Genomic DNA, 16,098 nt, shown 5'->3' with positions numbered 1-16,098 from the left:
AACAGGGAACTGTGAGAGATGGGCAGATTATGCAGTATGTTCCCCTGACAGTGCTGAGCCACTGAATAGCACCCGAAAGTGGTATCTTATGGCAGTCATACAGCAGAAGCAGCATGGCTTCTGTGGGGTAGGTCCTGTCTCAGTAACCTAAAAAGGGATCCTGGAAATAACAGGAGAGTTAGCTTAATGTATGTCCTGGGAAAAGCAGAGACATCACCTTGCCAACAAAGGTCTGTATAGTTAAAGCTATGGTTTTCCCAGTAGTGATGTATGGAAGTGAGAGCTGGACCATCAAGAAGGCTCATCGCCGAAGAATTGATGCTTTTGAATTATGGTGCTGGAGGAGACTCTTGAGAGTCCCATGGACTGCAAGAAGATCAAACCTCTCCATTCTGAAGGAAATCAGCCCTGAGTGCTCACTGGAAGGACAGATCCTGAAGCTGAGGCTCCAATACTCCCTGGAAAAAAAGACTCCCTGGAAAAGACTCTGATGTTGGGAAAGATGGAGGGCACAAGGAGAAGGGGACAACAGAGGACAAGATGGTTGGACAGTGTTCTCGAAGCTACCAGCATGAGTTTGACCAAACTGCGGGAGGCAGTGGAAGACAGGAGTGCCTGGCGTGCTCTGGTCCATGGGGTCACGAAGAGTCGGACACGACTAAACGACTAAACAACAACAACAATGTCCTGGGAAAACTGGTAGAAAGTATCGCTAAAGACTAAACAAAAAAACAAGCTTATAGAAGATCCAGTCTTGCTGCAGCAGAACCAGCAGAACAGAATAAATGATGCAAGAAGGGAAACTGCAGCCCAAGACAGGAAAAGAGAGGTGGTAAGGGAACACCTAGCTACTTTTAAATGGATTCAAATTAGGGACTGATGAGCTGGACCCAAGGGTACTAAAGAAGCTTGCCTATGTAATCTCAGAACCTCTGTCTATAATATGTGAGAATTCTTGGAGAACAGGTGAGGTCACTACAGACTGGAGGCAGGCAATTTTTGTCCCCATCTTCAAAAAGAAAACTGACCAATGAGCTTGATGTCGATACCAGGAAAGGTTCTAGAACAGGCAATCAAGTGCAAGCACTTAGAAAAGTATACTTGTGATTACTAAGACCCAGCATGGGTTTCTGTAAAACAAAAACAAAAACAAAAAAACCTCATGACAGACAAATCTCATTCCTGTTTTTGATAGAGTTACAAACTTGGTGGATCAGGGGAATGCTGTGGATGTAGTCGTACCTTGGTTGATGAACACCTTGCAACTTGAACGTTTTGACTCCCAAACACTGTAAACCCAGAAGTGAGTGTTCCGGTTTGCTGACGTTCTATAGAAGCCGAACGTCTGATGGGGCTTCTGCAACTTCTGATTGGCTGCAGGAGCTTCTTGCAGCCAATCAGAAGCCACGCCTTGGTTTCCAAACGTTTTGGAAGTCAAACGGACTTCCGGAACAGATTCCATTCGACTTTCAAGGTACAACTGTGTCTTGATTTCAGTAAGGCTTTTGAGATGTGTTTAACATGTGTAAATGGGATGTGTTCTCTGTCTTGAATGCTTCCCCAACTTCTAGCAAATATTCCCCAAACTAATGAACAGGTCAAGTAAATTCTTTTCAGTAAATAGAACTCTTGGCTCCTTAGGAGAGAAACCTCCTACTAGTCACTGAAGGTGTAATGGAGCTCTCTAAGAATTCCAGAGACAGTGCCCAGCACACTCTGTTCTGCCATTCGCCGCATGTCCTTTGCCCAGCTGGCTGCCACTCTAAAGTCAAAATAGTAGAGACTAAATGTAAGTGCTTCTCCGCACAACACAGAATGCTGCGCCCTCCTACACTTAGGAAAGATGCTATAAATATAGAAGCAAACATAAAGGAATCTGCGTTTGCCAAATGCCAGTAGAGACATTGTTTTTCCTATTCTAAAAATGACAGAAGGGGAAATGGCAAGAAGGGAGGGTGCTTTCTCCTTAGGTGCGACATGCCGGCTTTTAAGAGAAGTGGCTGAACTACTGCGTGCCAGAATGATTGGTAGGTATGAGTGAAGAACACATTAAAATCACATAAAACCCTGTGCAATACATAGTAAGGTTGTCGTAATCCCAACGCTAGGCTTTTGCCAAATGTCTCACTTTTTCCCTGAGTGCACACCTACTCTACACATCAAGCATGTCAAGTGTTTTTTGAGTTGTGCACGTTCCTGCATTTAATAAAGCAGTAGCTACTTTGTGGAGAGGAGACTAATTGCAAAACCATACACATCCTACGTAAATTCATTCCCATATAAAAACCAAGAGGGAGAGGAGAAAGTCCCTTTGGCTAATGGGGCACCATCAAGGTTGGCAAACTTGGAATGTGGCTTTCTTCCCTCACGCCTCAAATTCTGCATCTATATGCATGGATAAGAAAACATTTTGTATTTCAAGACTGATTCATTGCTGGCACCACATAGACAAATCTGCATATCCAGTAACCCACTGATCTTGTTTAGCTGGATTTATTGCTTTTCTTCATTTATCTAAATCTGAATAAAATAGTGTTTCCTATTTAAACAACATACTCACATCTTTCACAGTTTTGCTGGTTTGCTCTGGTGATAATAATTCCCTACCTATCGTGAGGCTCTTTATCCTACCACCATTAGCGGTGAGTTTTTGGGTGGTGTCACAATTTTACATGGTAATCATATGCAGATCCCATAAATAAAATCACATGGATTGTCATTGCCGATTGAATTAAGAATCAATGTGGGGAAACAAGGTTCAGACTGTGGTTCAATGGTACAGCATGTGGGTTATGGCCAATGCTAGTCCTACTCAAGAGTAGACTCACTGAAATTAATGGACATGACTAATTTGGGATCGTTAATTTAAATGGGTCTACTGTGGGTAGGATTTAGCTGGCTTCAACCCTGTGTGTCCTGTACTGACCTTGACAAAAGCCCACAGGGCATGCATCAACAAGGCAAGCCTATTATTTCAGCACCATGGAAAGCTCCTAATCAGCAACTTACTCCAGTGAAGTGTAAGGCTGGACTGAAGCCTTTGATACTTCCTGGCCAGATTACCCCTTCCAAGCCCTGCCCTTTCTTTGAAAAGTGGATAGCCTTAAAGAGGCAGGGTTTTGGCTTGGAGCCTAGTACTCCTACTCCTTTCGGACAATTCCCTCTAGGCCAGGCATCCCCAACCTGCGGCCCTCCAGAAGTTGGGAGTCAGAAGCTGCATGTCGATCCAAGGATCAGGGTCAAAAAACAAGCCAGATTTCAGGACCAAATGATAACCAGGATTACAGGGGCACTCGGAGCTCAGGAAGACTTTGGTGCTCACGCAAGGCTCAACTGGAAAAAAAAGAAGCCCTCCTCCTTTCCCAAAACAACCCACTGACCAGCCTGGGTGGGCAGAGTCAGTCTGCAGGCATAGGCAAACTCGGCCCTCCAGATGTTTTGGGACTACAACTCCCATGATCCCTAGCTAACAGGACCAGTGGTCAGGGATGATGGGAATTGTAGTCCTAATCTTGAAACACGGAATAAAAAGCTGAGTCCTCTTTACTGACCTAAGAGCTTGAGTTTTATGCATTTTGAAGAAAGAAATAAAATGTTGATTAAAACAAGAGAACAATAATGTGTGTTTAAGAGCAACAGCCTATCTGTGTAAGTGGGACAAGGGATGGCCATGGGGAAGAGACAGGATGAGATATTGGAGTGGCGACTGCTCACTTTAAAATTGCCACTCTGGCCCCCAAGTCAAAAAATAGATTCCTCATAAGAATGTGAGAATTGCCATACTGAGTTGGACCACAAATCCCACATTTTTTTCCCTGAAGAGCTGGACTTATCCCCGCTATACACCAAAGAACAAAACTTTCATAGAATCCCAGAATATCTCTAGATCCCGTTCCCTTGATGCTTAAAACACCTGTTTCCTGGAACTGCTAATTTTAACATGCAAGAGAAGAAGCTTACTCCATAGGAACATAAGGTAATCACAACAACTGCTTTTAGAAATACTTGCAGCCAAGTCACTACTGCTCTATTACTACCTGTCAGGTTTGAAGTGTTCCCTGGAGCATCCAGCACCACAAACAATTTTTAAACTATCAAACACTTCCAAAGGTTCACAAATTAGTGCAGACGTATGGGGAGAAAACATGTCACACACAAAAAACCGAACAGGCCACACTGCAAGCTGCACAGCCATCCAAACAGAAATAAACGCCCTGCTTTAAGGAGAGAACTGCATTCTACAAAATACTGCAGTTTGAGTGCGCAAGGGCCTGGTGACATCAGGAGGCAGCTATACCTGAAGCCTACCTGAGGCAGGTAGTCACCATATCCAGCTCCCTGCAGTCATTTGCTGATGCTGCAGTTGGGGGATTGATCCAGCAGCCGATAGCTGAAGCCTCTGGATTGCAGCAACATGCAGTGAGATACTGTTTGGTCCAGCAGTCAAGGGTTCTACCAGTGCAATTGGGTACACCAACATATTAGTGATAATATACACATTTGTGTATGCAATTTCACCTAATGTACAATTTCCCCCAAAATTTAATGTATCTTTGTATGCTGTTCTCAATAATACCTGCATTTACACAAGCATGTTACAAGAGCACATGTGTTTCTGTACACATTACTTGGCAGGAGGAAGTGTACTGCAAAACTCAGAAAAGTGTGGATTCTAAAGGATGGCTGTGTGTCGGTTTGTACGTTTCGCAAAGGGCGGGTTAATTAATCTGGCCTTTATCTGTGAACTGAATCAAATTTCTCCCCTATCCCTAGCCAAAGTTGACCACAATGAGCTGTTCACCTGTGTAAAGGTAAAGGTAACGGAACCCCTGACCATTAGGTCCAGTCGTGGCTGACTCTGGGGTTGCAGCACTCATCTCGCTTTATTGGCCAAGGGAGACGGCGTACAGCTTCCGGGTCATGTGGCCAGCATGACTAAGCCGCTTCTGGAGAACCAGAGCAGCACACGGAAACGCCGTTTACCTTCCCGCCGGAGCGGTACCTATTTATCTACTTGCACTTGGACGTGCTTTCAAACTGCTAGGTTGGCAGGAGCAGGGACCGAGCAATGGGAGCTCACCCCGTCACAGGGATTCGAACCGCCGACCTTCTGATCGGCAAGCCCTAGGCTCTGTGATTTAACCCACAGTGCCACCTGCGTCCCTGTTCACCTGTGTATTCACCCTATTAAAATGCCTTCCTTTTGCCAGCAGGCAGATTTGTCACAGCAGGCCTTGGGCCGCTAATTATCTCTTGTGGCAGGATCTTCTGAAGATGGGTGTTGTACTGCAGGGTATTAAATAAACAAGTAATCAAGTAGGTAAATGCTGTCCTACCTGGCATATGCCACTGATGCACATATCCAGAGATTTGGCATTGCAACGAGTACCATCCAGAACTTTGGGGGCAAGCTCCACCACCAAGGGTTTCCCCAAAGCTTGGCACTTGAGGGCACATGGAGAACCGGAATCATCATAGACCGGGATCCATTCATAAAACTGTCCTTGGTACTTGACGTCATTGTAGGCTGAACACTGCTGAGCTCGAAAATCACCAGCATCTGAAGGGCAGTCCTGGAAAGAAAAGGAGAACAACATTTCCCTCCAAATCAAATGTCTCATTCCACAACAAAAGCTGCATTTTTACTCTCCTGTTTACCTGCAAGTAAGCCTCATTTAACCAAACTGGACTTACAGTTGATCAGGCATCTATAAGGTTGGAGTGTATATTATTCCTTCCCTGACTGACAGAGCACTCCCAGGCAGGTCTACTCAGAAGCAACTTTTACTGAGCTCAGTGAGACTTTTCAGGAAAATGTATATAAGACTTTAGCCCAGGCATAGGCAAACTCCGGCCCTCCAGATGTTTTGGGACTACAACTCCCATCATCCCTGACCAGTGGTCCTGTTAGCTAGGGATTATGGGAGTTGTAGTCCCAAAACATCTGGAGGGCTGAGTTTGCGGTGCCTGACATAAAGCAAGGGAAGGATAGAAACGACTTCAAACACCACCATCATGTATTGCTTATGAACAACCCCTTCAGCTTTTTTTTACATTATTTATTTGCTTGTCACTCAGGTTAGCTAACAATATACCATAATTCTCATATCTGGTATTTTATACCAGTTGCATGCATTAAAGCAATTAACATAAATATATATAGTTTATCCAAGCATAATCTGTAACAAGATAATATTGTGGGACTTAAGTCATTTAATTAGCCTTTTCAGATTCTCCATAAATCAAGAGGGAGTGACATGAGAAATAAGACAAGGGCATGCTAATAGACTTATTTTACTCAAATTACTCCTAACACTGCATGCTGCATCTTCTACTTGGTCATTACAATAGTGAACAAATAAACTCCACTTCTGTATAAATAATTCACATTGATGCCTTCTTTCTTTTATATTTATAAAGCTTGCGAGCTTGACCAAGTAAGCAAAATCCCATTATTTCCCTTGACGTTAAAAAATGTGTCTTCGTTTTATGTCACTATGAGTAGATTGAGGGGGGGAGAGGGGCAGAGATCAGGGAGTAGAAGCTAGATGACCCAGGTTAGGGCCCAAGCTGGATGAGGGGAGGTGGCCCATGTGCCTCAAGAGATGTCAGAACCAGCGAGTGCAGAGCAATGAACAATAAGGTCAGGATATGGATCCTGGGGGAAGTACAAGTGGGTTGTCAGAGAAAGGCTCTGCCCCTGCCTTGTTTATGCTTTTAAGTCTGCAAACGATGCACAATAATTGTTTTTACACTGTTTTGACGTTTCCTTTAAATTGAAATGAATGTAAGTTGTGTAGGTTACATAAATAGTTGCATACATTATGTAACTTATGTAATTTAAATAGCATTAAATGAGCAACATAGCATTCCGTAGAAACTGAACTGCAGCAGAATTTAAGCAGACCAGATTGTGACAAGTACACATCAGAACAGAAATCTCTGTCTTCTTATACCTGTTTCTGCTATACGTTTGGCATCATGTAAAGACAATGCAGTTCTTGAGATACTCAGTTTACCCAACTGAAACTTTCTGCAAACCAAATCGATACGATTGACTAAAATGCACATGGTAAAGGTAAAGGGACCCCTGACCGTTAGGTCCAGTCATGACCGACTCTGGGGTTGCAGCGCTCATCTCGCTTTATTGGCCGAGGGAGCCGGCATACAGCTTCCGGGTCATGTGGCCAGCATGACTAAGCCGCTTCTGGCGAACCAGAGGAGCACACGGAAATGCCGTTTACCTTCCCGCCGGAGTGGTACCTATTTATCTACTTGCACCTTTATGTGCTTTTGAACTGCTAGGTTGGCAGGAGCAGGGACTGAGCAACGGGAGCTCACCCCGTCGTGGGGATTTGAACCGCCGACCTTCTGATCGGCAAGTCCTAGGCTCTGTGGTTTAACCCACAGCACCACTCGCATCCAAAATGCACATGAGTCGTTGATTAAATAAAATTTTCTCATATTGGGCTGCTGATTTAAGGTCAGTCCCTGGTTGCAGGTTGGGGTTAAAGAATGCAAAAGTCCTGTTGGATCAGGCCAAGGGCCCACCTAGTGCAGCATCCTGTTCTCCCATTGGCTGAACAGATGCCTACAAGCTGGACACGAGCACAACAGCACTCTGGCCAGCTGCAATTCCCATCAATTGGTATTCAGAGGCATAAAGGCAGGTCCAGCACCTGAAAAACTTAAAGGCCCCTGCATTACCATATAGCAAAACTAGGATTTATTCAACTATTAGTATTCAATTAATGCAATGAGTGCTTGGGATTGAAAAGACACAAGGGCAAGGTATGAGTTTATGCAGAAAATATGGATTAATACAATGTTTTGTTTTGTTTTAAAGTATTTATTATTATTTTTGCTAAATGATGGCCAAGTCGTGTTGGCAAATGCACAGCCAGCTTCTTGGCATAGAAGGACGTAAGATTTATGCGGAAATGGCCTAAATAAGTGTGTTTTTTTCCCTATGAATAGGACCCATAAGGATTATCTTAAACAGTTCCATATTCTGCACATCATAGCATTAGAATGTAGCTGTATATATAGAAATGGAAATATAAAACACAGGGCTTAAGAAAGATTGAAAAATCTCATTGGGCACTATATAAAAGAATAGCTTATGTAGTTCATTTTGCTGAGATACCCATAAAAACATCTTAAGGCACACATATATTTTTGTTTTAAAAGCAAGCAGGTGAACAGCAGCGGTTAATAATCCCAGAAAACGCCTTCGTTGGTAACCGCAAATCCATTTTATGATTGAAATATCATTAATATTATTCTGAGACCTCCTTTTTTTTTAAAAAAATAATTTTTATTGATTTTACAACATAAACAAAAAACAAATAAACATAACACGACTTCCCCAAACCTCCCCTTCACTGCATCCATATTTTAAAATTTTTAGCAATTCTTCATCCCATTTTTATATTTAGTTCTCTTTAAAAAAATTCTATTTTATAAATTTCAATTTATAGCTGTAATTCTTTATATCCAATCCCTTGACATCTTAACATTCCGAAATTTTACAACAATTTTTAAGATAGATTTTAAATTTTTTCCAGTCCTCCTCCACTGTCTCTTTCCTCTGGTCACGGATTCTGCCGGTCATCTCTGCCAGTCCCATAAATTCAGTCACCTTGGTCTGCCATTCTTCCAGAGTTGGTAATTCTTTAGTCTTCCAATACTTCGCCAAAAGGATTCTTGCTGCTGTTGTTGCATACATAAAAAAGGTCCTATCTTTCTTTGGTACCAATTGGCCGACCATGCCCAGGAGAAAAGCCTCCGGTTTCTTTACAAATGTCCACTTAAGGATTTTCTTAATTTCATTATAGATCATTTCCCAGTAGGCCTTAATCTTTGGGCAGGTCCACCAAAGGTGATAAAAAGTTCCTTCACATTCATTGCACTTCCAACAATTGTTATTGGGCAAATGATATATCTTTGCAAGCTTGACTGGAGTCATGTACCACCTATAGATCATTTTCATTATGTTCTCTTTCAGGGCACTGCATGCCGTAAATTTAATACCTGTGGTCCATAACTGCTCCCAGTCAGCAAACATAATATCATGACCAATATCCTGTGCCCACTTAATCATAGCTGATTTAACCGTTTCATCCTGTGTATTCCATTTTAGCAGCAGATTATACATTCTAGACAAATTCTTAGTATTGGGTTCTAGCAATTCTGTTTCTAACTTTGACCTCTCCTTCTGAAATCCTAGTTTTCTGTCCTGCTTAAAAGTTTCATTGATCTGGAAATAATGTAACCAATCTCGGACTTTAGGTTTCAATTTCTCAAAACTCTGTAGTTTCAACTTTTCACCATCATATTCTATAATTTCACAATATTTTGGCCAATCTGTATCCATGTTCAGTCTTTTTACCGCCTTGGCTTCCATTGGTGACAACCACCTGGGGGTTTTACTTTCAAGCAAATCTTTATATCGATTCCATACATTATACAATGCTTTCCTAACAATATGGTTTTTAAAATTTCTATGTACCTTTACCTTATCGTACCATAAATATGCATGCCAACCAAAACTATTATCATAACCTTCCAGGTCCAGAATGTCTGTATTCTCAAGAAGTAGCCATGGTTTCAGCCAGCAAAAAGCTGCTGCTTCATAATAAAGTTTTAAGTCCGGCAGGGCAAAGCCCCCTCTATCCTTTGCATCAGTCAAAATCTTAAATTTTATTCTGGGTTTTTTGCCCTGCCAGACAAATTTAGATATGTCTTTCTGCCACTTCTTGAAACAGTCCATCTTATCTAGAATTTGCAGTGTCTGGAACAGAAACAACAATCTCGGCAATACATTCATCTTGATAACAGCAATTCGGCCTAACAAGGAAAGTCTCAATCTTGACCATATATCGAAATCTTTCTTCACTTCGGCCCAGCATTTCTCATAATTGTCTTTAAATAGGTTCACATTCTTAGATGTTAAATTCACCCCCAGATATTTTACCTTTTTAGTAATTTCCAAACCAGTTTCTCTTTGAAAACTATCTTTTTCCCCCACCGTAAGATTTTTTTCCAACACCTTTGTCTTATGTTTATTTAATTTAAAACCTGCTACCTGACCAAATATTTCAATAAGTTCCAGAACTCTTTTTGTACTGGTTTCTGGCTGTTGTAATGTCAAGACTAAATCATCTGCAAATGCTCTTAACTTATAATGTTTAGTTCCGACCTGTATACCTTTAACCAGCTGGTCTCTTCTAATCATATTTAGGAAAACCTCCAGTACCGATATAAACAATAGAGGGGAAATTGGGCATCCCTGTCGTGTCCCTTTCTCTATTGGAATTTCGTCCATAACCATACCATTTACAATTAGTTTGGCCTTTTGCTCAGAGTAAATTGCACTTATACCATTTTCAAAGTTCTTGCCTACCCCCATCCCTTGGAGATTCCTCTTCATAAAGCTCCAACAAATGTTGTCAAAGGCTTTCTCTGCATCCACAAAAATCAAAACAGCTTTTCTATTTATGTCAGTTTCCAGAAGTTCTAAAATGTCTATAATATTCCTCACATTGTCTGACAATTGCCTGCCTGGTAGAAAGCCAGTTTGGTCCCTGTGAATCTCCTCTAACAAAACTTTTTTGAATCTTTTTGCTAAAATGTCTGCAAAAATTTTATAATCCACATTCAAGAGTGATATAGGGCGGTAATTCTTAACTTGATGTTTCTCAGTTTCTGTCTTCGGTATAAGTGAGATGAATGCTTCCTTCCACGATTCGGGAGCCTTTTTCCCTTCCAAAATTTGATTGCAAACTTCTTTCAATGGTTGTATTAACCAATCCTTCAGTACTTTATAGTATCTCGCGGTTAGTCCATCTGGTCCTGGTGATTTTCCCAGCTGCATATCCTGAATGGCGCTCTCTATTTCTTGATCTGTAATTTTCTCATTCAAACTCCTTCTATTATTTTCAGAGATTTTTGGTAAGCCGTATTTTCCAATAAATTCTTCTATCTCCTGTTCGTTTTTTGGCCCTTGTTTGTATAATTTCTTGAAGAAACTTTGAAAACAATTACTTATCTCATTTGGTTTATTAATAGACTTCCCATCTACTTCGAGTGATGTCACTGTATTCAATTTTTGCCTCTTTTTCAATTGCCAAGACAGTAGCTTCCCACATTTATCTGCGGACTCAAAAGTCTTTTGTCTCATTTGTTTAATTTTCCATTCTATTTCCTGATTCATCAATTCCATATATTGTGTTTGATAGAATTTTATTTCTCTTAATATCTCTTGAGATTTAGGCTTAGATCTCAATTTCTTCTCCCCTTCTTTTATTAGATTCCAAATTTTCTCTTTCTTCTCATTCTGTTTTTTCCTCTTTATTGAATTCTGTTGTATTAGGAAGCCACGCATCACGGCTTTACTTGCATCCCAAATAACTCTTTTTTCAGTGTCTGATCTCAGGTTAATCTCGAAGTAGTCTTTAAGTGTCTTTTGGGCCTTTTTACAAATTTCTTCATCTCCAAAAAGAGTGTCATTCATTCTCCATCTAAAGGTTCCAGCTGTTGTCAGTTTCATTTCCATCTTGACAGCATTGTGGTCAGAACAGGTCTTTGGGCAGATTTCTATTTTTTTAACTTTTGATGCCAGATTACTGTAATTATTATTGCCAGATTACTGTAATTATTATTCTGAGACCTCCTTATTCCACTTGACTCTTCTGATCTTTACTATTTATACACTTACAAATCCAGATAAAAATCAATTTCTTGGTAAAATGATTCTTGTTGTTTTAATAAAAACGACATTTGTATTCTCTAGGTGGATTTTAGGGGTGTAATGGATCAAGGAGTGAAGCAGTCTTTGCAGACAAATCAATTCTGCAATGTTAAATACTACCGCATTTCTCAACTCTGTAACTTCGGCAAATTCCGATCAAAGCTGATACCAAATTCCTTATTTGCAAAACGTTAGTAGGAATAGTTGGCAGTGGGGGTGGGCAAACATTTTTTTTGCCAAGGGACCACAATCCCCCAGCAGGGATTGCTTGACGAGTTGGCAATTTCCACTGATTCCTAAGGGGCAAATTACTAATGCGTTGTCATGGACGGTTTGGACACAGAGGAATGGTGCGAGGAACCAGATGGGGGACTACAAAGGCAAGAAAGTTCAGAGCCTGGGAAGTGGTGGTGGGACAAGGATGAGTGGTCTGAGGGAGAAGACTGGGAAGAGGCAGTAACATAGTGCCACTTTGAATTGTTATACCTAAAAAGAAGATGGGGAAACAATTTAAAAAGCAAGGAAAAAATATGAAGAAAACAGGACAGAAGGAATTCTGAGTTGTGTCCACTGTTAATTCCAACCATGGGTAGGCCAGCTAAAATTAATGGGCTGTTCTCTAAGTCGAATGTAGCAGTTTACAACTCTCTCTTAGGAAGAAAGAATGAGGCTGGTTCAGGAGGCATCAGGGGCTGCAAAAAATGCAGTGCAGGCTTTGAGAAATAGCTTCCCAGTTTCACCAACATTGATGGAGTCTAGGGAGCTCTTCATATTCTCTCTCTCTCTCTCTCTCTCTCTCTCTCTCTGTGTGTGTGTGTGTTATATGTACTGAAGTTCTCACCCTGGGCCAGCAGGGGGATACTGTAGATAGTTTTCACTCAGGTCCACATATGCAAATAAGGGATTGAAAGTGACATTCAGTGATTGGATAGTAACAGTAAATGGTTACTGTTGCGTTCTAGTGGAGCTCTATATAAGCAGGCTGGCTGAACCCTTCAGTTCAATTCAGTTCTGGCCTGTGAATAAACAAGAGCTGTTTGAAGAATCGCTGTGTCGTCTGATATGTTCACCCACAACTTAACAGTATGCACTTCATATACTATAAACACACACACACAAAGTATATTTTAAAAAGTACAGTATACACTTACAAAAATAAAGTGTGACAGTGTCAAATAATCAGAGTTTAATGTGGAAAATAGATGGTCCGGACTTGCGCGCGAATGCATGCAAAAGTGGCACCAACCAGAAATACTCCAGTTTTCAACGTCATCCCTGCTTTAGTATAGCAAAAGGTGTACAGAACAGTCACATGATGTGAACAGTGTGCCGTATTCCAAATAAAGAACAAAACATATAACCCCCTACCCCACTAGGCCCTAATCTAGAAATCAGAACCTGACCCACTGCAAAGAAGATAATGCATTTCTGGGCAGGGGTGGGGGTGGGTGTGCATTGCAAATAACAAAGCAGTCCTTGAATATTTAAGGCCTTAAGTCTGTAGTCTGGTTTCTTACAAAAGTATGTATGCAGAACAGTCTCATTAATTTATTCTGGGTTTTTTCTATACTCCACTATTGGAGGTGGGGTCTGCTCTCCTGCTTTTCAAAAAGGAGCATGCCAGATTTTGTAGATGCAATACCAAGCGCACTTGGTTTTTCCCTGCAAAAATGCTTTTTAAAATTTTGGAACCCCTCCCTGGGCCTGGGGTGGAAAGCAAGTGGACACCCACTGGGCTGGCCACTCGCAGTGTTATCCCTGGTGCACCCTTTGCTGGCTGCTGGAGAGGGAGTGTAGCACCTGCTTTTCATGCAGAAGGTTCTGGATTCAATATCCAACATCTCCAGGTAGGAGTGAGGAAGTCCTGTCTGAAACCCTGAAGAGATGCCAGTTAATTTAGACAATACTGAGTTAGATGGGCCAATGGCATGATTCAGGGGGGGAAAGTCTCCCTCCCCCCCCTCTCTGTGTGTGTGTGTGTGTTCATGTGATGAGCTGGTCCTTATTGCTGAGGTCAGTGTCTAATGGCCTCCACTCAGGTCCTTGCCCAGCAATTCCCCAGAACCTGGTTATACTGGTTTTAAATAACAACACTTTGGAAGTCCTGAGCCTTAAGGAGGCTAGATTGGCCTCAACCAGGGCCAGGGCCTTTTCAGCTCTGGCCCCGGCCTAGTGGAATGCCCTATCACAGGAGATCAGGGCCCTGCGGGGTTTGGCATCTTTCCACAGGGCCTGCAAAATGGAGATGTTCTGCCTGGCCTTTGGGCTGGACTCAGTCTACCCCCCCCCCATTTATTTTTTTGATGGAACCCCTTATATGGGATTTGTATATAAATTTTCCCTTGGCTCTTTTTCCTGGCCCATGTAGGACCAGCATGAATTGTTGGCCCCGGTGAATATCTGACGTTTTCTCCCCTTATGGCTTTGATCTATAGGCTACCACTAAAGCAAGGCTGCATTTTAAGCTGTATTTGAAACTATATTCTAACTTATAATTTAATCAACTGTTGTTGTTGTTGTTTGTTTTGTTTTTGTTTTTGTAATGTTGTTACTGTATTTATATTTAGTGTTAGCTGCCCTGAGCCCAGTCTTGGCCGGGGAGGGCGGAGTATAAATAAATTATTATTATTATTATTATTATTATTATTATTATTATTATTATTGGCTGGAGCAAACTGCACATACACCCTGTCTTGTAGGAAATATGGGTTCCTTGGGGCATGGCATAGTTCCATTGTCATGAAAGAATTCCATATATATATATTCATATTCATATTCCGAACATATGTGAATTTTGTGTATTGCCCATCATCTTGGCCTGAGAGTGTATCAGGCAACTCAGAATTAAATGTAATGCACAGATGGGAAAGCAGGGCAAAATGGAACAAGACAGGTGGGTCTTATTTGCAAAAAGAGGGAGCAATTAGGAATTGTATCCGCTATCGGAGGTTTTTTTCATCTACCGGACTTGACTCACCCAAGTGTTTGTTCCACTGGTAGATGCCAGCAGTTTGCTCCATTATGTGGCTCAAGCCTTCCAAAACCCATCCAAGGAAAAAGGAGGAGGGGAGACCGTAGCGACTCAACGTCTTTTTTTACAAGACTTGTGCGCTGTCTTGGTGGAGAAGCCATTTGGCACCAGCCAGCTTTTATAAAAGTGGGTGAGGAGCTGGCTAGTTTTATGAGAGATTAAAATGATTCAATACATCCACTAAGCAGAACCTCCCACTGGAGGGTGTAACAGTCATATTTCAGAATGGTACTCCACCACCGAGTCCAGGAAACACACACTATATTTATAAGCAAGCACTGAGTTTGTGCCACGATTCCCATGGAGTTGCAGAAAAGTCACTGGGTGTAACACGGGCTGGAGATTTCAACGTCCTAACCACCTTCAAACCTTTTTAAAAGCAAGTTTCTAGTTCTCATTGTTATTTATTTAAAGCCTGATTTTTTTTTTTACAAAAATAATAATGTCAAGGCAGCTAATGCACAGAAGCAATAAAACAGCATTATAAAACTGGACTGCCAGAATATTTTTAAAGTGTATATTCACTGTCTGGTGTTAATTCCAGAATCTAGGGGAGATGTTGACTAAGGCGGGGGGGGGGGATGAATGGAATAGGGGAATTGAATAATGCTGCTGCAGAGGGCAGTTAATTTGACTGGGGCGCAGCAACAGCGGGGAAAGAGGCATTTAACCCTTTTGCTCTGGTGCTGTTTTCCAGACAAAAAATAATCCCCTGTTAACTTCCCCCTTGTGGAAGACACAGCTGGAGTGGGGGAGAAGCAGCCTTGATCGCGAAAGCAACTTGGCTGAGAAATCCCTGTGTGCCTCACCCACAGCAGGGTGGCCAAAAGACAATAGGCTAACAACAACAACAACAACAACAACAACAACAACAACAATAATTTATACCCCACCCTCCCCAGCCTGAGCCGGGCTCAGGGTGGCTAACTCCAATAAAACTTACAGTAAAAACATAATATGGGGAAAAAAACAATTCAAAATACAGGTTAAAATGCCATTTAAAATGCAGCCTCATTTTAAAAGTAGCCCATAGACCAAAACCATAAGGGGAGGGAAACATAAGGGTCAGACTGAGTCCAAACCAAAGGCGAGGCAGAACAGCTCTGTCTTGCAGGCCCTGTGGAAAGATGTCAAGTCCCGCAGGGCCCTAGTCTCTTGTGACAGAGCGTTCCACCAAGTCGGGGCCAGAACGGAAAAGGCCCTGGCCCTAGCTGAGACCAATCTAACCACCTTGCGACTTGGGACCTCCAAGTCCCAAACTTGGATCCTAGAACAATAGAAGAAGAAGAAGAGAAGAGTTTGGATTTGATATCCC

General features: G+C 41.9%; 1 protein-coding gene across 1 annotated transcript in view; it reads right to left on the bottom strand.

The window, feature by feature from the left end:
* ADAMTSL3 (ADAMTS like 3) overlaps nucleotides 1-16,098 on the bottom strand; it is a 285,901-nt gene that overhangs the window by 170,635 nt on the left and 99,168 nt on the right. The window contains exon 5 of the mRNA XM_081838660.1: nucleotides 5,337-5,573. Within this exon, the coding sequence (XP_081694786.1) occupies nucleotides 5,337-5,573 (237 nt within the window). The remainder of the gene's footprint in view (nucleotides 1-5,336; nucleotides 5,574-16,098) is intronic.

The sequence above is a fragment of the Podarcis erhardii genome (genome assembly GCF_964252035.2).
Source record: "Podarcis erhardii genome assembly, chromosome: 14".
Taxonomy (NCBI): Eukaryota; Metazoa; Chordata; class Lepidosauria; order Squamata; family Lacertidae; genus Podarcis; species Podarcis erhardii.
The sequence above is the reverse complement of the archived record's forward strand: the minus strand, read 5'-3'. Positions and strand labels throughout refer to the sequence as shown.